Source organism: Carcharhinus amblyrhynchos, chromosome 13 (genome assembly GCF_965287045.1).
Source record: "Carcharhinus amblyrhynchos chromosome 13, sCarAmb.v2.hapA, whole genome shotgun sequence".
Taxonomy (NCBI): domain Eukaryota; kingdom Metazoa; phylum Chordata; class Chondrichthyes; order Carcharhiniformes; family Carcharhinidae; genus Carcharhinus; species Carcharhinus amblyrhynchos.
The window spans coordinates 68,871,976-68,895,444 of NC_137336.1; the positions used below are offsets into that span (position 1 = coordinate 68,871,976).

General features: G+C 41.2%; 1 protein-coding gene across 1 annotated transcript in view; it reads right to left on the bottom strand.

Annotated features, from left to right (window-relative positions):
• The window catches only part of lcp2a (lymphocyte cytosolic protein 2a), a 178,584-nt gene extending 165,785 nt beyond the window's left edge, over positions 1-12,799 (bottom strand). The window contains exons 1-2 of the mRNA XM_080201161.1: positions 12,678-12,799; positions 10,213-10,275 (exon numbers count right to left, since the gene is read on the bottom strand). Coding sequence (XP_080057287.1) covers positions 10,213-10,275; positions 12,678-12,755 — 141 coding nt within the window. The 5' untranslated portion in view covers positions 12,756-12,799. The remainder of the gene's footprint in view (positions 1-10,212; positions 10,276-12,677) is intronic.
• Between the last annotated feature and the right edge of the window lie 10,670 nt (positions 12,800-23,469).

Consider the following 23,469-nt stretch of genomic DNA (forward strand, 5'->3'; position numbering starts at 1 on the left):
GACTGATAGCCCATCAAAATATATGACCGCAGTCCATCCAAGTAGAAACAGAGTCCTCTGTAACCTCCATCTCTTGATTTTTACTACCTTGAAATACATCAAAAATAACTGAAATGTAACATCACAAAGTGTGATTACCTGTTCTAACAACAACTGCAGCAGGCATAGTTATCAAATCCCTCTGGAATATACAGCTAGCAGGGCTTTAAGAACTGGTTGTTTGCAAGCCAGAGGCAAGAAGGAACCAGCTATTTGGATTCTAACGTGTGTGTGTGCTTTGTGTGTGTATGTCTGATTGCATTTTCTATCATTTTCCTTAAGTTCATTGGCTAATAAATTTGTTCATTCTTTGACTTAAAAAAAATCATGTTTTATTAGTTCCTTATTGTTCACTGGATAGATAGTAAAAATATACTTGGATTCGGCAAAGACATGGAAAAGTAATTGGCTGGGATTCTCCTGGTCCGCTGTGCTGTGGACTGGGAGATGCAAACAGGGAGCCTTTAGTGAGGTTCACAACCAAGTTTTAGTGCAATCAGCTCTGCACTGAGCCAATTATCATGTGGAAGTTACAAATTCCTTATGATTAGCTGGCCTGGGACAGTATTCTCTGGGTTCACTCGCCTTTCCTCCCCCGCTGTTAGGAGGGGTTCCTTCTAGTGTGGTTTATGACTGCTTCCCACTAACAAGAAATAAGTTTCCTCACCCAGAAGCCATTGAGGCCCCTCCAGGAGGTCAGAGGCAAGTGGGGATGCCCCATGGACAGTGCCAGACTGACACCCTAGCACTGCCCAGGGGCAAACAGGCATGTCTGCTAGGCACCTTGGCACTGCTGACACACACAAAACACACACACACACACACACATTAGAATGCCAAGGGGGTGGGCTATGTCTTGGTCACATTTGCTATTTATTGTACAGTGTGGTGCATGCAACCATAGGCTGCCTGTTAATTCACTTGCACCTCAGATTAACCCCGAATGTTAGAGTACAGGATAGATGTTGTAAACTGCTTTTTTTCTTTTTGATCTTGTACAGTGAAGTTAATTTTTATTTCTTCAAAACTAGTGGAATCTTGTGACTTTATTTTCTTAGCACGTGCCTGGAATCTCAATCTTCGTCTATTTTAAGCAGTCTCTAAAATAAGATTTAGGCTGGAAATATTAATTTAAAGAATAATTACAGCCATACATCAGGGCTATCATCAAAGAACACATACACGTTGAACTAAGAAATAAAAAAAGGCTTAAAACACTGCTGGAAGTGTACTATAGATTCCCCGAACAAAAACAGGAAGACAGAAGAGAAAAATTGTAGACAAATTTCTGACAAATGCAAAAACAATGAGGGGGCAATTGTGGAGATTCTCAATTGCCCTACTATTAACTGAGATGCAGTTGGTGTGAAAAGTAAAGAGGGCATGGAATTCCTAAATTGCATTCTCCATGGACAGTTTTAGTCAGTTTGTGGCAAGTCCAACAGTGGAGAGGGCAGAGGGAGATGCAATTCTGGATTTTGTTTTTGGGAATAAAGCTGGGTTGTTAGACAAGGAATTATTGGGACAACACTTGTATTAGTGATCATAATTCAATTAAATTGAGCATAATTACAGGAAAAAAAACAAAATGATCAGCATAAAATTAATTCTAAAAAGGGCAATTTGATCAAATTGAAGCGATTTAGGAAAAGTCAATTGGAAATGGCTACTTGAGGGTAAATTGGTGTCAGAGTTATTCAAAGGCATTCAAGAAGAAGATTTTGGATAAATATGTTCCCAAAAAGGAAAAAGGCTGGGATGAGCCATAGATGACAAACTGCATTGAGGCAAAAAAAAGAGTTTATGTTTATTTATTAGAGTCACAAGTAGGCTTACATTAAATACTGTGCAAAGTGAAGGTTTAAAGGAGATGTACGAGGCAAGTTTTTTACACAGATGGTGGTGGGTGCCTGGAACCTGCTGCCAGGTGAGGTAGAGGAAGCAGATCCAATAATGAGTTTTGAGAGCTGTCTGGACAAATACATGAACAGGATGGGAATAGAGAGATGTGATCCCTGGAAAGATAGTGAGTTTAGTTCAGTCAGGCAGCATGTCAGTGCAGGCTTGGAGGGCCGAAAGGCCTGTTCCTGTGCTGTAATTTTCTTTGTTCATTGGTCTTTATACGACAATAAAGTTACTGTGAAAATCCCTTGGTCACCATCCTCTGGCACCCGTTCAGGTACGCTGAGGGTGAATTTAGCATGGCCAATGCACGTACCTGGCATGTGTTTTGGAACGTGGGAGGAAATGCAATCTCCACACGGACAGTGAGTCAAGCTGGGGATCAAACCAGGTCTCTGGTACTGTGAGGCAGCAGTTCTAACCACTGTGCCATCATGCTACCCACAATGAAGATAAAGCTTATGTTAAGCACCAAAAGGTTAATACTTTAGAAAACCTGAATGAGAACAGTAAGTATTGAAGTGAAATTGGAAAGTAAATTTGGAAATCAGAGAGATTATAGGAAAATGCTGGCAATTAAATTCAAGGGAAACTCAACGATATTTCATAAACACATGAAGAGCAAAGGGATAACTGAAGAAAGAGGAGCACCTAATCAGGATCAAAAAAGATGAGCCTTGTGTGTTGATGCAATATGTCGTTCTGTCTTTACAAATGAGGGGGCTGATGAATGATGTCATAGTTAAAGAGGAGAAGTGAGCAATATTGGATGGGATAAATTTTACAACAAACCAAGTATTAAAGGGTTTGGCATTCTTAAACCAGATAAATTGACAGATCTGGTTAAAATAAATCCCAGGTTGTTAAAAGAAGCAAGGGAGAGGAGAACATTGCAGGTCCTCTGATCATATTGCAATCTTCTCTGGCTACTGGAATGTGGTCAAGGGTTTGAGGGACTGCCAATTCTGTACCGTTGCTTTAAACAGGAGCAAAAACAATCTTGAATAATTATAGGTCCATTAGCAAATAATTTGAATCAATTCTGAGGGATATTATAAATCTTCATTTAGGACGGCATAGGTCAATCAAGGATAGCCAATATGGATTTGTTAAAGGAATGTCATGTCTGACTAACTTGACTGAATTTTTCGAGAAGGTTAAATGGAGGATTGCTAAGGACAGTATGGTGGGCATGGCTCATATGGATTTTCACAAAAGCTTTTGACAAGTACCACATGACAAATGACTCAAACAATTAAAAGCTCTTGGAATACCAGGGAGAATTCAGTTTGAATTTTCTCTGGAAAGCTGGAGGTTGAGGGGCGACCTAATAGAAGTTTATAAAATTATGAAGGGCATAGATGGCGTAAACAGTTGGAAGTTTTTTCCCAGGATGGAAATGACAAACACAAGGGGTCACACGTTCAAGGCAAGGGGGGCAAAGTTCAATACAGATATGAGGGAGACTTTTTTATACAGAGGGTGGTGGGGACCTAGAATGCACTAACAAGCAAAGTGGTTGAGGCAGACATGCTAAAATCATTTAAGACTTATCTAGATAGCCACATGAGCACACTAGGAATAGAGGGATACAAATGGATGGTCTAGTTAGGAACATATGATCAGTGCAGGCTTGGAGGGCCAAAGGGCCTGTTCCGGTGCTCTTTGAATCCAAAATTGGCTTCTTGTAGGAAGCAAACTGGACCATCTCGAGGGCAACATGACAGCTCAGAGACTATCTCTGTTGCTGTGCGGACACATGGATTTGGGCCTGTGTCTGTGGGAGTTTGCGCGTTCTCCCCGTGGTTGCGTGGGTTTCCTCCGGGTGCTCCGGTTTCCTCCCACATCCCAAAGATGCGCTTTTAGGCTGATTGATTGGGTAACAAATTGTCCCTATATTGGACCTCCCTGATCCTCGCACATTAGGCGTAGACTAAAATCATGAATAGGTCACTGAGACAATGGGACGGCGGCACGGGCTCGTTGGGCCGAAGGGCCTGTTTCCCGTGCTGTGTTGTTCTTTGTTCTTTGTTCAAAGGGTAACAATTAATAGGTGTTTCTGTGAAAGGAAGGCTGTTTCCAGTACGAGTTCCACAGGACTCAGTACTTTATCCCTTGTTTTTAAAAGTTGATATTAATGCCCTAGACTCAAATGTATAGGGCATGACATAGTTAGCAAAGATATAAAAACCATTCATGTGGTTGACAATAAAGAGAGAAGCTTTAATATGGATGACTTGGTAAGTTGAGCAGAAGGATGGAAAATGGAATTCAATATGAAGAAATGTGATGTAATACATTTTGGGAAATGCAACAAGTGAATACACAATAAATGGGAAGCTATTGAGCAGTGTGAAGGAACAGAGGGACCTTGAGCTGTGTGTGCTTAAAGGTGGTGAGACAGATCAATGAGGTGAATGAAAAGGCAAATGGCATGATTTCCTTTATTGACAACTGCATAGAACATAAGAGCAAATAAGTTATCTAGAACTGTATACAGTTCAAGTTAGACCATAGTTTGCACACATCTGGTCACCACATTTCAGGAAAGAATTGATTGCACTGCAATCAATTGACTGCAGTGGAGATTTACAAGGATGTTGCCAGGACTGGAAATGTTAGCTGTGAGGAAAGATTGGATTAATTGGAGTTGTGTTGTTGGGAACAGAGGAGTCTGAGGGGTGATTCATGTCCAGGTCTATTTCAATTTAACCCTTTTCTCACAGTGAACCAAATGTCCATCGTAACTTTTCTGGGACAAGCTACTTCCCTACGTTTCACTGAACACAAATGCACTGCAGACTAATCTATTACAAATTAATTAATTAATTAATTAAATTATTAATCACTACAAACTATTTTCAGTGCACACAAATGAATCCCTAATGGTTATATTGTAACACAAAATGTCTAGACACTAATCCAAATGCATTTCAAAGTGATCCCAATGCACAACAAAATGATCCCAATGCTTACAAATGGATTCCAAGGCCAAAAAACTGATCCCAATGCCTACAAATTGATCCCAAGTAGTACAAACTGATCCCAATGCACTACAAACGGATCCCAACACATTACAAACTGATCTCAATGCCACAAACTGATCCCAATGCACTACAAACTGACCTCAATGCACCACACACTGAGCCCAATGCACTAGAAAATGATCCCAATGCATTACAAACTAATTCCTATTCACTACAAACTAATCCCAATGCGCTACAAACTTATCCCAATGCACTACAAACTTATCCCAATGCACTACAAACTGATCCCAATGCACTACAAACTTATCCCAATGCATTAAACTGATCGCAATATACCACAAACTGATCCCAATGCACTATAAACTGATCAAAATGCACTACAAATTGACCCCAATGCCCACAAACTGACCCCAATACACTACAAACTGATCCCAATGCACTACAAACTGATCCCAATACACTACAAACTGATCCCAACGCACTACAAACTGATCCCAATACACTACAAACTGATCCCAATGCACTACAAACTGATCCCAATACACTACAAACTGACCCCATACACTACAAACTGATCCCAATGCACTACAAACTGATCCCAATACACTACAAACTGATCCCAATACACTACAAACTGATCCCAATGCACTACAAACTGATCCCAATGCACTACAAACTGACCCCATACACTACAAACTGATCCCAATGCACTACAAACTGATCCCAATACACTACAAACTGATCCCAATACACTACAAACTGATCCCAATACATTACAAACTGCTCCCAATACATTACAAACTGATCCCAATGCACTACAAACTGATCCCAATATATTACAAACTGATCGTGATGCACTACAAACTGAACCCAATGCACTACAAACTGATCCCAATGTACTACAAACTGATCGCAATACATTACAAAGTGATCCCAGTGCACTAATTCCCACAAACTGATCCCAATGCCTACAAACTAATACCAATGCCTTAAAACTAATCCCAAAGCCCACAATCTAATCCCACTTCCAACAAATTGATTCCAATTCCTATAAGCTGATCACAATTCCTACAAACTGATTGCATTTCCTACAACTGATCCTAATGCACTATAAACTGATCCCAATGCCCTGCTCTTTCTCGCAATTGCCCCCTATGAATCCCAAACTAACATCAAGGTGGCATTAATTCTTTCAATTGGAGATGTCAGTTCATGCTTGTAAGCAGGTGTGAGGACAGACAGAAATGATTAAATATACTGTGGAAAACCATGGTTTCTGTCCCTCTGCCATTACAGCCCAATTCTCTGAAAAAGGTAACAGTCCAGGCTTGATGATTTCGAGGATGTATGATGTTTTTTAACAAATGACATATTTGGAACAGTCCAAAGAAATGCTTGTGCAGTTGACTGGCCATGCTAAATTGTCCCTTAGTGTCAGGGAGATTAGCCTCGTAAATATGTAGGCCTACCGGGATGGGGCTTGGGCGACATTGTTGTAGGTGAGGCTCAATGGGCTGAATGGCTTCCTTCTGCACTGTAGGAATTCTGTGTATCTGTCAGAGAGAATTCGCAGGGTAAACAAATGGGATTATGGGGACATGGCTGGGGTGGGAATGTTGTTGGCGTAGGCTCAATGGGTTTAATGGCTCCATCTGCACTGTAGGGATTCCATGTGTCTATGAACATATGCACATCAAATAATATTTTCAACTTCTTAGATGAAAATTAATAGGCTTATAAAGATAGCAATGTGGAAACTATTCCACAAAGCAGAACATGCACTATCTCCCCAAAAAACAACTTGAAATAATTCTTAAGATCTCCTGCAAGAATTATAGTGTATTAAATTTTCATCACCCCTTATAATTCACGGACAGTCACTTTTGAAGGACATATTCGTAAAACTGCAGAGGTGGTGAGGGTAAAACATACTTGAACTCATCCTCCCTGATCTACCATGACAGCACTGGTACCAGTGAACACCACACAATGTCCTGTCTTCGCACTGAGGGTACCCTCTATCGTGTTGTGTGGCACTACCACACAAAATGAGTGCAAAATGGGATAGATATTCAAACAGATCCAGCAACTCAAGACAGAGCATCTATGAGGAGCTGAGAGCCATCAGCAGCAACAGACCTGTCTACAACCATAAACTGTAACCTCATGGTCCGGCACATCCCCACTCCGCCATTATGACCAAGCCAGGGATCAACCCTCGTTCAATGAAGAGTGCATGAGGATAGAAGCAGCACCAGGCATACTTAAAAAATAGAAGTACTAATTTGATAAAGCTACAAAATAGACTACTTATATATCAAACAGTGAAAACAACATGCAACAGACAAAGTTAAGCAATCCCACAATCAACGGATCACATCCAAGCTCCACAATCCTGCTGCATGTAGCTGTGAATAGTGGTGAACAATGAAAAAAACTCTGTTGGAGGAGGCTCCACAAATATTCCCATCCTCACTGTTGGGAAGTCCAGTACATTAATGCAAAAGGTAAGGCTGAAGCGTTCGCAACAACAACCTTCAGAAATGCCAAGTGGATGATCATTCTTGACCTTCTCTGGAGGTCCCCAGCATCACAAATTCCAGTTATCAGCCAATTCAATTCACACCTTCTGACATTAAGAAATGACTGAAGGCATGAATACATGAATAGGATGGGAATAGAGGGATATGGTCCCCAGGAGGGTAGGAGGTTTTAATTAAGTTGGGCAGCATGGAGGGCCGAAGGGCCTGTTCCTGTGCTATAATTTTCTTTGTTCTTTGTTCTACAATGCTAGAGGTCCTGCTTTTTAACTTTCTACCTAACTCCCTAAACTGCTGATGCAGGACCTCATCATTTTTCCTACCTATGTCGTTAGTACCAATATTTACCATGACCTCTGACTGTTCACCTTTTACCTTCAGAATGCTTTCTGCCCGTTCAGTGACATCCTTGACCTTGGCACTAGGAAGGCAACATTCCATCCTGGAGTCTCTTTCATGTCCACAGAAGTGCCTATTTGCACCTCTAACTATAGAGTCCCCTATAACTGTTGCTCTAGTCCTTTTTGTCCCTCCCCGCTTAACAAACGAGCCAACCATGGTGCCGCTGTGTTGGCTACTGGCTGCTGTTATCCCCTGATAGGTTATCTCCCCCAACAGTATCCAAAACTTCTCAAAGTAGAGATGGACAATAAATGTTGACTTAGCCAGTGATGCCCACATCCCACAGAAGAATAAAACAAAATGTAGGACAATGAGGTGACGTGCTTGTTGAATTTTCTTGAGTAAGGGCAATGAGGGCAGAAAAATCATCAATTTTTTAAAGAAGAGGCGGGAGTGCCCCCACTGTGCTCTGGTTGACTCTTTTAAATAAGTTCAGCACAAAAGTTACCAAGCAAATATTGGAACAGGAAAAGGTCTTCCAACTTGCAGCACCTATTTAATCTGTGTTTGAACTTCATTGACCAATCTTTGCTCCATATCGCTGATACTCTGATATGACACTAAACTATCCATCTGAGCATTTCAATCAGTTTCACTTTACATTTTTTTATGCCTGCAGTTTAAGACAAAAAGCTGAAATTTAAAACATTGTTTACAAAGTTGTGATGCAGGAATTAAGATCTCGAATTGAAAAGCTCATGCTATATGATTGGCATGAAGAATCATATTTTTCTGTGTAATGCATTCTGACTGCATTACTTTGCCGTGTCAGCATTTTACCAGAGTATTCATCTTGTTTCTCACTAGGAACTTTTACGTTGTGGTCAAATGCTGCATGTAATATTTGGGAAAACGAGGCGCAAGTATGAAAGGTCAGCATCTATCCCAACTCAGTAGGCTTTACCTTTCAGAAGTGCAATCAAAACTTTGATGTTACATCTCAGCAAAAATGGCAGGAAATCTGCACTTCCAACACATTTTGGATTGAGTTTTGAAGGAAAAATCTTTCCAAAGCTAATTTGCACATTTGTGTTTAGAGAGGGATGTTCACTTAGCCTAAACACATTGTGGTTATAGTTTTTTGTGTTTTGACAGCTATAGGCACCAGCAGTAAACTTTCTTTGGGCTCTTTGTGGAGGGGATGTTCCAATGTAGAGGAGTCCAGATTTCACCCAAGGCAGCCCAGAAGTATAAAACTGTGGTGGAAGAGTGACTGGTTAAGGAATTTGGTGATGGCACAAGTATTTTCCCTGGACAGGCACAGCATTACTTTCCCCTCTGTAATTTTAACAATCCCTGTTTATTTTCCCGCAGCTTTAATCTGCAAACCTGCCATCTCACATCCAGTCCCACGACTGTGGCACAACGGTGAGCATTGCTGCCTCACAGTGCCAGGGACCTGGGTTTGATCTCAGATCCCTGGAGGTGATGCCCAGTGATATTATCACTAGAATATTAATCCAGAAACTCAGGTTCAAATCTTGCCAAGGCAGATGGTGAATTTGAATTCAATAAAAAAAATCTGGAATAAAGAATCTACTAATGACCATGAAATCATTGTCGGAAAAACCTACCTGGTTCACTAATGTCCTTTAGGGAAGAAAATCTGCCATCCTTAATTAGTCTGACCTACATGTGGCTCCAGAGCCACAGTGATGTGGTTGATTCTCAACAGCCTTGGGCAACTGGGGATAGGCAATAAATGCTGGCCAGCCAGTGATGTCCATATTCCACGAATGAATTTTAAAAAAAACTTAGATGATTGTCTGTGTGGAGTTTGCATCCTCTCCTTAGGTTTGTATGGGTTTCCTCCGGGTGCTTTGGTTTCTTCCCACACTCCAAAGATGTGCAGGTTAGGTGGATTGGCCCTTAATGTCCCAAATTTTACAGATTAGGGGGTTAGGGGGGTAAATATGTGGGGTTATGGGGATAGGGCCTGAGTATGAGAAAGTTGGTGCAGACTTAATGGACTGAATGGCCTCTTTCTGCACTGCTGGATTCTCTGAAAAATGCATACTGTGTTTGAAGTCATGGACAAGCTCAGGATTCCAGCTTTTCTTCAACTTCTGACCTTCAGAAGAGTAAACGGAAGCCTTGTGGATATCCAGCATATCTGAGTTCAGATCTAATTTCTTGCTCACTTCCTTCCCCTCCCTGCAGCTGATCATCTGACATTCTCAGCATTGACCAGATCCTAAAACTGGAAAAGTCTGATTTGCAAAGGTTCAGTAGTGCACACACTAATGCCCTCACCCATCTAGTCACTGGGAAAGCTCAAGACAAGTCAATGGAATACACACTGTGAACATCAGAACAGTTCCAAAAGCAAACCAAGTACTTACCAGAAATCTATGCCCACTAATACCGTTCTTTTTAACAACTTTTTCACAGTCTTTCCAGTCCAGCTGTTGAATACAAACAGAATGATAAAGTTTGAAAATAATGTGGGATTCAAAAGTTTCATTCAGTTGCTGCCAGCTGTATTTCAAGCAACAGCACTCTCACCTCTGAGTGAGAAGGTTTGTGGTTTCAAATTTCACTCCTGATAACTGAGCCCATTGTCTAAGCTGCTGCCCCGGTGCACTACAGAGCGAGAGTGCTGCTCCGTCTCGGGCAAATGTAAAACCTTCCATGGCACTGTTTTGAAGAAAAACAGGGAAATTCTCCACAAATCTTTTTTTCCTGTCTCTCAAAAACATCAAGAGAATAGATGTTATAGTTTCTCAAATGGCTGATTGTGGGATCTTGCTGTGCACAAATTATATATTATAAACAGAAACTCAACTTCAAAAATATTTAATTGGGCATCCTGAAGTTCTGAAAGGTGAACAGAGAGAACAAAAGAACAAAGGAAATTACAGCATAGGAACAGGCCCTTCGGTCCACCAAGCCTGCACCAACCATGCTGCTCCACTGAACTAAAGATTGAGATGAAGGTTGAAATCACTGAGGATGAAGAATTGCTCAGTGCAGAGACTGAAAAAATAGATTAATGACTGCTTTGAAAAAAAAAATCAGGCAAATAGCTCAACCTAAACAGACTGGATGGGATAATTGCCCAGAGATTTTTGGGCCTTTGAAGAGTTCATGTTGCTCACACAAATAGGCTTTTAGTTTATCCCTTCTTGACTCATTGCATATTTATGCGAAAGAGAGACAGGGTATAAGGATTGGAGAGATTAAGGATTGAGTGAGGAGCAGCTACGAATAATGGATAAACAACTTCTCGGGTACTTCCCAAGACTAAGAAGCCTGATCAACCCAAGGATTTGAGTTGACTCCGCAGACAAGCGAGGTATAAATGTTTTTCTGGTAAATTGATAAAGTCAGTTTCATAATAATCATTTAAGAATAGGTAGGTGGTTGATGGAAAATGGGTGAAGGGATATGGGACAGAGTGAGGTCAATTTGCCACTAATCATGTGGTGAATGAATGGCAACACATGCTGAGGCAAATGGCCTGCTCCCCTTTCTGCTTAATTCATTAAATATTATTTCTGTGCAGCTGCTGTGAAATAAATGTTGACTTGGAGCATTCACATACAACTAACAGAGACATCTCGCTCATTAAATGCAAACCAAACATGAGATTGTTTGAATATTTAAAAGTAAAATGCTGCAACTTAACTTGAAGCCACGTTTCATAACAAAATTAATACAACTCCACGTTGTAACACTTCTCTCACTGGTAGCAGGGCAAGTATTAAAGCAATTTTAAATTATTCTCTCATGAAACATTCCCCTTTTACAATAGTTCTATCTAGTCACCCATTTCACAATGTATCACTGTGAGTCTATTGGAAAACTAGCTGTTGATTTAAATATTTTTATTGCAAAACCAATTAATCCGCACAATGATTTGACAGAGGATATAAAATGGTAACATTTCTACATTTTTATTACAATTAATATCTTTGAAACAAAGAAAAATAAGAGACTGTAAACATGATAATTTATCTTTTTAATCGTCTATGCAGGGTCATGCAACAACAACAGTTTGCTTTAATGTAACTCCTTTCACTTAGTAAAATATCCCAAAGAGGAAGTGTTATCAAATAAACTTCAACATTGACAATGTAAGGGAATATTAGAACAAGTGATCTAAGATTTGGTCAAAAAGGCAGATTTTAAGGAGCAATTTAGATGAAGGAAAGGTAGAGAGGTGGAGAAGTGTCACGATGCTTGGGGTCCAGAGTTTAGGGTCCTGACAACTGAAGGTGCAACCGTCAATGTGGACAGATGAAAATTGGAGATACTGAAATGGCTGGAACTGGAGAAATGCCCAAATCCTGAAGCTGTGTGGTGTTGGAATAATTTATAAAGATAGGAAGAGTTCAGAATATGGAGGAATTTGAAAATGAGGATGAGAAATTCCAAATCAAGATGCTGCTGGATTGGAAGCTAATGTAGGTCATTGAGCATAGGGTGACCAGAACTTAGAGTGAGTTATAATGTGCAGAAGAGGGTTCAAGTTTACAGGGAGTTGAGGATGAGAGGCTGACCAGGAAATCATTGGAATAGTCAAGTCTGGAGGTAATAAAGATATGGACAAAATTGACGATTACATTAATATGTGGAAGTGCTAAACAAAGAACTTTTTAGGCTTTAAGGAAACTATACTTATGGTGAAAAGTTCATGTTGTCATATATTTTAAAACTAAACTCTGCAACAATCATTGTGGGCCAATGAATGTCTTTTAGTTTTACTTTGCTTGTCAGACGCAACATCAGTCTTTACAACTGAAAGCACAATGTTGAATGGAGTTTGATGGAATACAAGGAAGAACCAACAAAACAGTCTACTTACCATTCTGAAATAGTCAGCCAAATGATTTGGGGACCACTGAAGGACATCATTGCGATTGGGAAGGTTTCTGAAAGCCATCTCTTTGCTCACAAGTCTCCAGTTATTTTTCACTTGATTTCATATTATCACATACAGCTGAAAAGAACTGGTCTTTTCTCTTCCTGTCACACACCACAACCTCCACAGTACCTAGAAAGGAAGTGCGTAGGGTGCTGATAGATGAATAAAATGAATAAGGTACTTCATACGGTAAACATTTGGTTTGTTCTTTAAAATAATAAAATGTCAGCTGAAAAAAAACGCTAATGGTAAATCTTGAAGTGAAACTGTACCAGAACCTCCTTCTAGACTTTATTTTGAAAAAATCTGCACAGAAATGGACTTGACTAATTTCCTTTGTTACTTCCTCTCCTTATTCTACAGAAATACAGCAGAAACTGTCCTTCTTCCATAATACCAAACGTCAATGCATGAAAGATGCTTGCTTAAATAAGCTGAATCATTCAGCATTGCTAATTAAATGCTGCTTAACTAAACTAAATTTGGGAAGTGCATATTCAGCCCATAGTCCTGAAAGACCAACTCTACCAGTCATAATAATTTTTTTTAAATGCAAGTTAAGGTTGAACCTCATGCCACCACACACTGTAAAAATGAATCATTCGGAATTTATTTCAACCTGGAATTTAATATTGGATATAGTAGTTTTGGGATTATGCTGCTGAAATAGAGGCAGTTTGCACAATCATGCAGAGAATGAGAGGTTAATTCCCCCACCATGGCAGTTTGAGAATTTGAATTCAATTTCAAAGCTCTGGAAGTAAAACTGTTGGCATCAGCGAAAGTGACGGTAAAACTGGAAACTGTCAGAAAAGCCCAACTGGTTTATAAATGTTCTTTTGGGAAGGAAATTGGGTGTGTTTACATCATTTGGTCTAAAAGTGACTCCAGTGTCACACCCAACTTTACCAATTATGCCAAACCACTTGTTTGAGGAAGGCCGCTCACTAACAGCTTCAAAGAGCAATAGGTGATTAGTGTCAGCCTTCACCTGCCAATGCTGAGCCTTGATGCCAATGTATTTTGGAAAATCAAATGGTGCATGGATTTGTAGCAGGAATAGATTACATTTTAGATTATATTTGAAGGTTTCTGATGGTTCCTATGTACAATATCTTCATCATTGGTTATTGGTTTTCCACATGGGGAGTGATGTAGCTTCCAGATAAAACAGGTTTAAAAGACATAGGCTGATAATTCTGTTCCCATTTTAGAGTCGTAGGCCAAACTTTTCTGGCTTTCCAGGAGGCAGCTTGCCATTGGCTGCTGGTGGGATCTTCCAGTCTCATCAAAGTCTACAGCATGTTGACATAATGCATAGGGCTCGCCGGCCCTGCTGCTAGGGTATCCTACAGCTAGGGAAGATCCCACCAGAGGGAAGGGTCAAAAAATCCCACCCATAAATTTTCTGTCAAGCTCAAGGCAGCATTTGACCAAGTGTGGCATCAAGGAGCCCTAGCAAAACTGGAGTCAATGGAAATGAGGTGGAAAACCCTCCACTGGTTGGAGTCATACCTGGCACAAAGAATGAAGGTTGTGGTTGTTGTAGATTAATCATCTTAGTCCAGAACATCAGGAACTGTAGGAGTTCCTCAGGGAAGTGGGCCCAACTATTATAGATTAGATACCCAGGAACATTTTACGGACTAAGATATAATCCAGATGTTGAGATGTTTTGTCTAAATTACAGGTAATAATGTAGTTTAGGGATTCTGTGGAGAAAAGCCTTGTGTGAAGCTGAAATCTAATTAAATATCGAATAATTGACATAAAAGAGAATTTCAGACCAGAATATAATTGAGTAGTTCTAATGTTTTTGGACACCTATCCAATGATCACACCTGCTCAGTGTTCAGTAAGTAACATTTTCCTGTGGGTCCCACCTACCGAGGGGGAGGTAAACTTGAAAATGCTCCAGATTTTAACTCCCCACCTCTGCTTTTAGGCATTAATTATAAATGAAGAGGAAATGGCATGACAGATTTTTCTTTCTGGGCAATATTTGTAGTAGTACATTAGTTGAGTATCAGAACAAGCCATGTAACCATGAGTTTTTGAGAAATTACACATCTGGAAGATCATCCATGTTTGAAGAATGTCTAACTACATAACTAGAGGCAGCACGGAGGGCAAGCACTGCTGCCTCACAGCACCAGAGACCCAGGTTCAATTCCAGCCTTGGTCACTATCTGTGTGGAGTTTGCACTTTCTCCCTGTATCTGCGTGGGTTTCCTCTAGGTGCTCTGGTTTCCTCCTACAGTCCAAAGATGTGCGGGTTATGTTGATTGGCCATGATAAATTGACCCTAGTACCAAGGGGGATTCGCAGAGTAAGTGTATGCAGTTATGGGTATAAGGCCTGGGTGAGATTGTGGTTGGTACAGACTTGATAGGCTGAATAGCCTCCTTATGTACTGATTCTGTGATACATTGTATTGACAGGTCTACATGCTGCAGAAGGAGAGCCATTGGGAGAATCAGCCTTGATATTTCAAATAGATAAATTCACAAATTCAAATGTACCAGATACTTTCCTGTGAACCCCACATTAAAGTCATTAAAGGCATTTTAGGGAGCTCAAATGACAGCCTCCCAGACATCTGTGGAAAGGAAGGGGTCTAATTGTATGGTGATTTGTCTTGTGACATAATCTGCTCAATCAAATATGCTGAATCCAAGATGTAGGAATGGCACAGAGGGGCACACTGTCATCCTGTTACACAATACCTGATACCCAGTTTTATTTGATGATCAGTTGGTGGGTTACAGATTTATTTGATTCACCCATTCCACACTAGCTCCCAGGATGAGTTCCTCCCTCTAATTGTTTCAAATATTCCAATCAGGATCCTAAGATGCACTTCATAGAATCACAGAATTGTTACAGGACAAAAGGCCTTTCAGCCCCTTATATCTGTACGGGCTCTCCAGATAAGCAATTTACCCAGTGCCATTCCAGCACATTAACCCAGAACCCTGCACATTCTTTCTCTTCACATATCAATCTCATTCCCTCTTGAATGCTTTGATTAATCTTGCCTCCACCAGACTCAGTGCATTCAGGCATTAACCACTTGCTGTGTGGAAAAGTTTCACCTCATGCTTTATTACTTCTTTTATCATTTATCTTAAATCTGTGCCCTCTTGTTCTTGATCCGTCCATCAATGGGAACTGTTTCTCCTTATCCCTTCTGACCACATCCCTCTATTTTGAATACCTCTACTATATCTCTCCCAAATTCTCCAATCTATCTATGTAACTCAAGTTCATCATCTCTGTAACCAATCTTCGAATGTTTTCTGCGCTGTCTCCAATGCCTTCAAATGTTTTGTTAAGTGTGGCGCCCAGAACTGGACACTGGGGACGATCTTCCTAAAAAAAATCTAAAGCCAGACATCTGTGTCTCTCATGCTGTGCCATTGCTGCCAGCGAAAATGGAGAATTTGGTGCTCATTCACAGCAGCAAGACTAGATAACTGCAGCAGCAGGTGAGGTTGAAGAACTCTGGGTTTAGTGTCACAAAAGTCTGAAAACAAGAGTGTTTCATTCTGGTTTTCTCAGCAAGTTGCCCCATGCAATTTTCCCACAGCCTGTCAATTCTTTTGGCATCGGGAGTTTCATGCTGGTATGGGAGAGTAAATCTCCAAATGTGTTTATACAATTTGTAGCTCCAAACTTCAGTACACCTATCTAAAACAAGTAGAAAATACTTATGCCATTTTGTCAAGTTTCCCTTTAGAATTTGGTTTGTATGCACTTACCATCTACTGGTTCCTATCACTAGAATCCTCTGTGCTTTATTGACCACTCACTCAATCTGTCCTGCTACGTTAAATGATTTACGTACATATACAACAGGTCATACAGTCATAGAGATTTACAGCACTTCGGCCCAACTTGTCCATGCAGCCCTTATTTTTAACAACTAGTCCCAATTGCCCACATTTGGCCCATATCCTTCTGCAGCCATCTTATCCATGTAACAGTTTAAATGTTTTTTAGAAGACAGAATTGTACCCGCCTCTACTATTATCTCTGGCAGCTTGTTCCAGACGCTTACCACCCTCTGTGTGAAACAATTGTCTCTCTGGACCCTTTTGTATATGTCCCCCCGTCACCTTAAACCTATGCTGTCTAGTTTTAGACTCCCCTACCTTTGGGAAAAGATGCTGACGATCGAGCTGATCTATGCCCCTCCTTCTGCTCCTGCGACTCTTTTAGAATTGTACCCCTTATTTTATACTGTTTCTCCATGTTCTATCAAAATGAATCACTCACACTTTCTCTGCATTGAATTTCATCTGCCACTTATCTATCCATTCCACCAATTTATTTCTGTCCTTTTAGGGTCTGAGGACGTCAGTCCAACCCACTTTTCTCACTGCACAAGCCTCATCCTGAGGAAGTGATCATAGAGATTCCAAAACCACCATCCAGACAGTGATCACAGAGAGCCACTCTGGAATTACTAATAAGATTGTTTTCATTGTTTGTGGAGCTTTATAATTGTCCCTCGGCATCCTCTGGGGCCCTTCCTACTGCCAACTGCCTGCACTTTCCCCTCTAATATTCCAGATGCTTTACTCTGCAAAATTAGCCACCCTCTTCAAAACTCCCCTCCCCCTCACACCCTTTAGCACTACTGATCTCAACAATTTTATTGATAAAAGCTCAATCCACAAAATTGATAGGGTTGCCCTCTCTTCAATATGGTTGTCATATCCAGGAAATCAATCTAAAATGTTCTGTCGCAGTGATGCAAGGAAAAGAAACACATTGACAGTACACCCTGATCCAATGGACAAGGGAAATTATAACAACAATACTGGGAAGGATGAACAAAAGCACAGTTAAAAAATGCAAATATTAACTTGAAGCAAATGTGTTAGTGTTATCTTCTGACATTGCAGAATTGCAACAGGAAAACTAAGCCCACAGAAACCAACATGAATCACGTGTGTCATGATACGCTGCTCCGATGAGACAAATAAAGACTGCTGATAAACTCTACTGCAGCATTAAATAAAACAGCAAATTATTAGATTAATAATGATGTTAGCCATGGGCCAGTGACTCATTTTCTAGTGACAGTCACCCTCACCCCTCAGTCAGAAAGTTTGTGGGTTGTAGTTCCACTCCAGACACTTGAGCACAAAATCCAGGTTGACAGCAGTTCAGTATTAGGGGAGGCAATGGCCGAATGATATTGTCACTACACTCTTAATCCAGAAACTCAGCTAATGTTCTGGAGACCCAGGTTTGAATTCCTCCACGGCAGGTGGTGAAATTTGATTTCAATAAAATGGAATTAAGAATCTACTGATGACCATGTATCCATTGTTGATTTTTGGAAAAAACCATTGCTTCACTAATATCCTTTCGGGATGGAAATCTGCCATCCTTACCTGGCCTGGCTTACATGTGACTCCAGGGCACAGCAATGTGATTGACTCTCAACTTTCTTCAGGCAACTAGGGATGTGCAATAAATGCTGGACAGTCAGTGACACCCATGTCCCATTAATGAACAAAATAACATATTGAGCAAGTGATGCACTGGTGAAGTTATATGGTTTAGCCCCTTATAATTACTCCAGGAGTTGACTGTAATGGAACAGTGCTTTATTGCACATAAAAAAGTAAAACAAAAACCACAAGCCCGTGGGAAACAGAACAGGTCCCAAACAGGACAATGCAATAATGGATCCACTCAGAGGCCTGTTTTGTATAGGGCTCAGTTAGTTAATTACCAATCCCCAGGGAGTTTATATTCAGTGGATCCTACAGGGAGGTCAATCAGTGATTCCCCATGCAAGTCATGGGGGTTGTCACAACCATCCCTCCACCCCACCCCACCCCCCCGCGCCCCCACTCCAGAGAAAACATAAGCTAGGGGTAAGTAGCAATGAATGGAATGGCAGTGTGAGAGAGAAAATGGATGCAGCCAGAAACGAGAACTAGAAATAAGGGAGAATAGCAGATAGATGAATGTTCCAAAATGCTCCATCTTTTTGTTAGGTTTTAAACACCTGAAAAAAATCTAAAAATTGAATTCACAAAATGGCTGACGGTGTTGAGAAATGGCATTGTTAATCTCATACCACTGCACCAGCTAATAGCCAGAGACTACAAACTGCATGAGGACAATTGATTATTTGGATTTCCATTAAAATATTTGCATATGAATTTGTATTATACTTGGCAGCTTTCATTGCAAACATTCACATAAAAGGCATCACAAGGAACATTCTGGACAGGGACTATATACCATATGTTGGCAGAAAAGTTCAGAGTATTCTTAGAGTGCATGACGTGACTGGAAGCAGCTGCACACCAACTCGGCTGAATTATTAAAGATAAGGAAGTGAAAGAGTTAATAATAACTGGTCAGTAGTCTGATTCTTGCCCTTGTTTTATCAAACTACTAACGTGTGCAGTTTTTTCCCGAGTGAGAACTTTGTGCAGCACCCACTGTAACTTGGAGATCTGCAGTCAGCATGGCATGAACAAAGAACAAAGAAAATTACAGCAAAGGAACAGGCCCTTCTGCCCTCCAAGCCTGCACTAATCATGCTGCCCGACTGAAATAAAACCCCCTATTTTCTGGGGACCCTATCCCAATATTCCCATCCTATTCACATATTTGTCAAGACGTCCCTTAAAAGTCACTATCGGATCTGCTTCAACTATCTCTCCCTGCAGTGAGTTCCAGGCACCCACTTCCCTCTGTGTAAAAAAACTTGCCTCTAAACCTTGCCCCTCGCACCTTAAACCTATGCCCCCTAGTAATTGACCCTTCCATCCTGGGAATAAGCTTCTGACTATCCATTCTGTCCATGCCCCTCATACTCTTGTAGACTTCTTTCAGGTTGCTCCCCCCCAACCTCCATCGTTCCACTGGAAACAAACCAAGTTTCTCCAACCTCTCCTCATTCCAATGCCCTTCATACCAGGCGATATCCTGTTAAATCTTTTCTGTACCCCCTCCAAAGCCTCCACATCCTTCTTGTAGTGTGGTGACCAGAATTTACTCTATATTCCAAGTGCAGCCTAACTAAGGTTCTATAAAGCTGCAACATGACTTGCCCACTTTTAAACACAATGCCCCGGCTGATGAAGGCATGCATGCCACATTCCTTGTTAATTACCTTCTCCGCCTGTGCTGCCACTTTCGGTGACCTAAGTACCTGTACTCCCAGATCCCTCTGCCTATTAATACTCTTAAGGGTTCTGCCATTTACTGTACATTTCCTATCTGCATAGACTTTGCAAAATGCATTACCTCACATGGAATCCAACTCTGAGCAACATATGTTCGACATATATTGCTGTCTGAGGCTTAAATGCCCCTTTTGTGCCTGATGTTCCTATGATGTATTAAACTCAGCCATTCTGCATGCAAATCAACCATCTGTGAAAACCAGGCATTCAAGTTACTATGGAATGATTATGCAAAGCTACTGCTACAGATTCAAGAGGGGACAGTTTAATTAACCTAATTCTAGAGAAGTGAAGAGATCTGCAACGTTCAAAACTGATTGTGACTGTTGTGGCTGGATTTTCATCCTTGAGATGGGTAGCAGGGATCGAGAAGTTTTTTGGCTCGGCCTGCCTGCCTTGGGAGAAAGAGCCCACAGGGCGTGATCATCATTTCTGGGAGTGGTGCACATATGGAGTCAGGCCAGTTGACCCCAGCTCTGGCTATCTGCCCATTGTGTTTAATTTGCGCAACATTATCAATGTCACATTACAAATTATGGCAAGGAAGAACTAGCTGGAACGTTTGTGGTGTCTTGCTTTTGGCCTCACACAAAGACGGTGGGGGAAGATTTCCACACCGCGCAGTGGGGGGAATGCCAGTGGGAGCAGAAAGTACAACAGGATTCCCAAAATAGCTTCAACACTGTGCGATATCTCATTCAGACTGTCCCTGTCCCCACCAATACAGTGATGGACATCCTGCCATGAAAATTCAGGAACCCCATCACCATATGTTTATATGTCATTGGGGTTTCCCCACTGTATTACCCTGCACATTAGGAATTCCCCCCAGCGGGGTTTCTAACAGGTCCTGACAATCAGGGACCAGGGGTACAAAGTTAAGTACAGGAGGTGAGGGTTGTGCCCAGATAGTACTACCTGCCAGTGCCCCCAGCACTGACCTTGGGGGCAGCATCTGGGCACTGCAGTGCCTTTGTTTAGCTCTAGAATGCTAGTGTGGATCTCCAGTTTCTTGCCCTCAAACTGAATTTGAAATTCTTGATGCTATGATCACTCTTCCCTCAAGGATCCCTAACTATGTGGTAATTTATTAGCCCTACGTCTTATGGCATAACAGTGTACACTCTCATGTACTGGAATCAGTAAGCCAAAGATTCATACATCTCACGGGGCACACAGCACTACATACCTCTCTCTTTTTCAATCAAATCAGAGATATTGAACAGATTCTCCATCCTGGGAAAAATTAAACCACTTTCTTCCAAGGAAACTCCACTAACAAGAAGAAGGATTGACAATCTTGGGGAGAAATACAACTTTCCTCACTAACAGAGCAGTGAAAGCAAACAAACTGGAGGTCTCCGTATAAGATCACGTGGAGGAGGCAACCTACTCCTCACAGCTCGTAAATTTCAAACAATGAATCCTCAGCATTCTCTCTCGCAGCTATAGCTTTTTAAAGTGACAGAGCACTACAAGCTCACAACTCCTCTATAAGATACAAGATCCTTCATTCTAACTTAACATTTTTAAGACAACTTCCAAGGCCTGCTTTTATAGGTTACATCTCATTTTTGTTGAGCTAAAAACCCAAATACGTTACCACCTGCAAAATCTTTAGTTTTTACCTTGGGTTGAGGTGACAACACTTATTCCCAGTTATTCCAAATTCCTCTAGGCTACACGTAAAATTTTCACATCGAACTGGTTCCCATAAATCCTCAATTATAAACTAAAATAGACACATGAGTTTCCGGGCAATTTAAAACCAAATGAACTGTCTGCTGAAAGGGTTAACTTTTCTACAGAACCTAACATTAGACAGGGGTCATGAGTAGAGAGGTGGACTGGTGGTGTTGAGATGGCGGCGCGGGCTCGTTGGGCCGAAGGGCCTGTTTCCCAGGCTGATTTTGTTCTTTGTTCTTTGTACTCCTCCAACCAGCACAATCCCCAACTGAAGAAAGACTCCAACAATGAACCGCCACACCCAAAGTCACACGCAACCTCACCACGAACAGGACACTGTATCCCCAGGGGAATCAGTGTCAGGAAGAAATGTGGTCCAGAAGCTCTGAGAAGGAGAAAACCCACGGCAGGACAACACACTCCTTTGTCCAATCTACCCTCCACCTGTCCTAGACAAACCTAGCCATCAATGTACTGACCTGCTCTATCACAACACTCTTACCTGCCAACTGTCCCGTTCTCTTGGTATCCCAAAAGTGCTACCTAGGCCCTCCAATCAGCAGGATTCAATCACTTAGCCATCATCAGAGTAATCCTAGCAACTGGATAATATGCCCACCATATATTCCACACAATGAAATAGTCAAACAGCAACTGCTACTACCAGTACAACCAGATCAGGATAGAAGACCAACCTAATAAGTTTACATATTCAAGGATTAACCAGCTCCAAAACTGTGTGCTCCAAAACACAATTCCCCTATTCCAACATCAATGGAGACACCAACAACATAAAAAAAGATCTTTTCTATGTTCTGTTTACATTTCCTTGCTGTACTGGGGCTCTCAGACAGCTTGGGCTACAGCACGATAAGAAAGAACAGAGAGGGTTAAACAGGCAACCTGGCTGTAATATCCAAACTCAATGCAGGAAACACATGATACATTACAAATAATGACCCCAGACAGCACTAGACAGTCACACCCCAGACGATACCCTTCAGAGCCTACAGCAATAAAAAGAACCAACAATACTTATCATGACCCCACAATGTCTCTGGAAAACTAATCAAGTATTCGGGAGATGGGATAATTGACATGCACAGTCAAAATTAGAGTGCTTTGATATGACAACGAGGTAGACAGGATGACAACAGCAAAAAAAATTAAAGAGCATGTAGTATAATGCAGCAGCACAATGTGATAAAAACAGAACTTTAACAAGTTTGAAGTGTTAAAATGATGACCTAATCGAAACCTTTCATGTAACACATGGTAATGCAAAGAAGTATAAGAATGTGTAAGAACCCATGATTAGCTCAGAAGCAAGCTGGAATTACAGCTTTGAGTGGTCTCCATCATGTATGTTGAATAAAACCGTTTTTGTTGGAGTTCTATGTGGTCTCGGAGACTCCATTTGTTCAATCCCTCCAATATTACAAAACAAGTAAGGAATCCTTAATCCCATAATAACCAAAAGAATAAACATAAGAACATGAGAAATAGGAGCAGGAGTAGGCCATCTATCCCTTCGAGCCTGCCTCGCCACTCAATAAGATCATGGCTGATCTGAAGTGGCTCAGTTCCACTTTCCTGCTCTCTCCCCATAACCCTTAATTCCCTTGTCTATCAGAAACCTGTGACTTAAATATATTCAGCGAGGTAGCCTCCACCACTTCAGCAGGCAGAGAATTCCAGAGATTCACCACCCTTTGAGTGAAGAAGTTCCTCCTCAACTCTGATCTAAACTGCACCTCCCCGCCTTATCTTGAGGCTGTGCCCTCTAGTCCTGCTATCCTTTCCAAGCAGGAAGAATCTCTCTAACT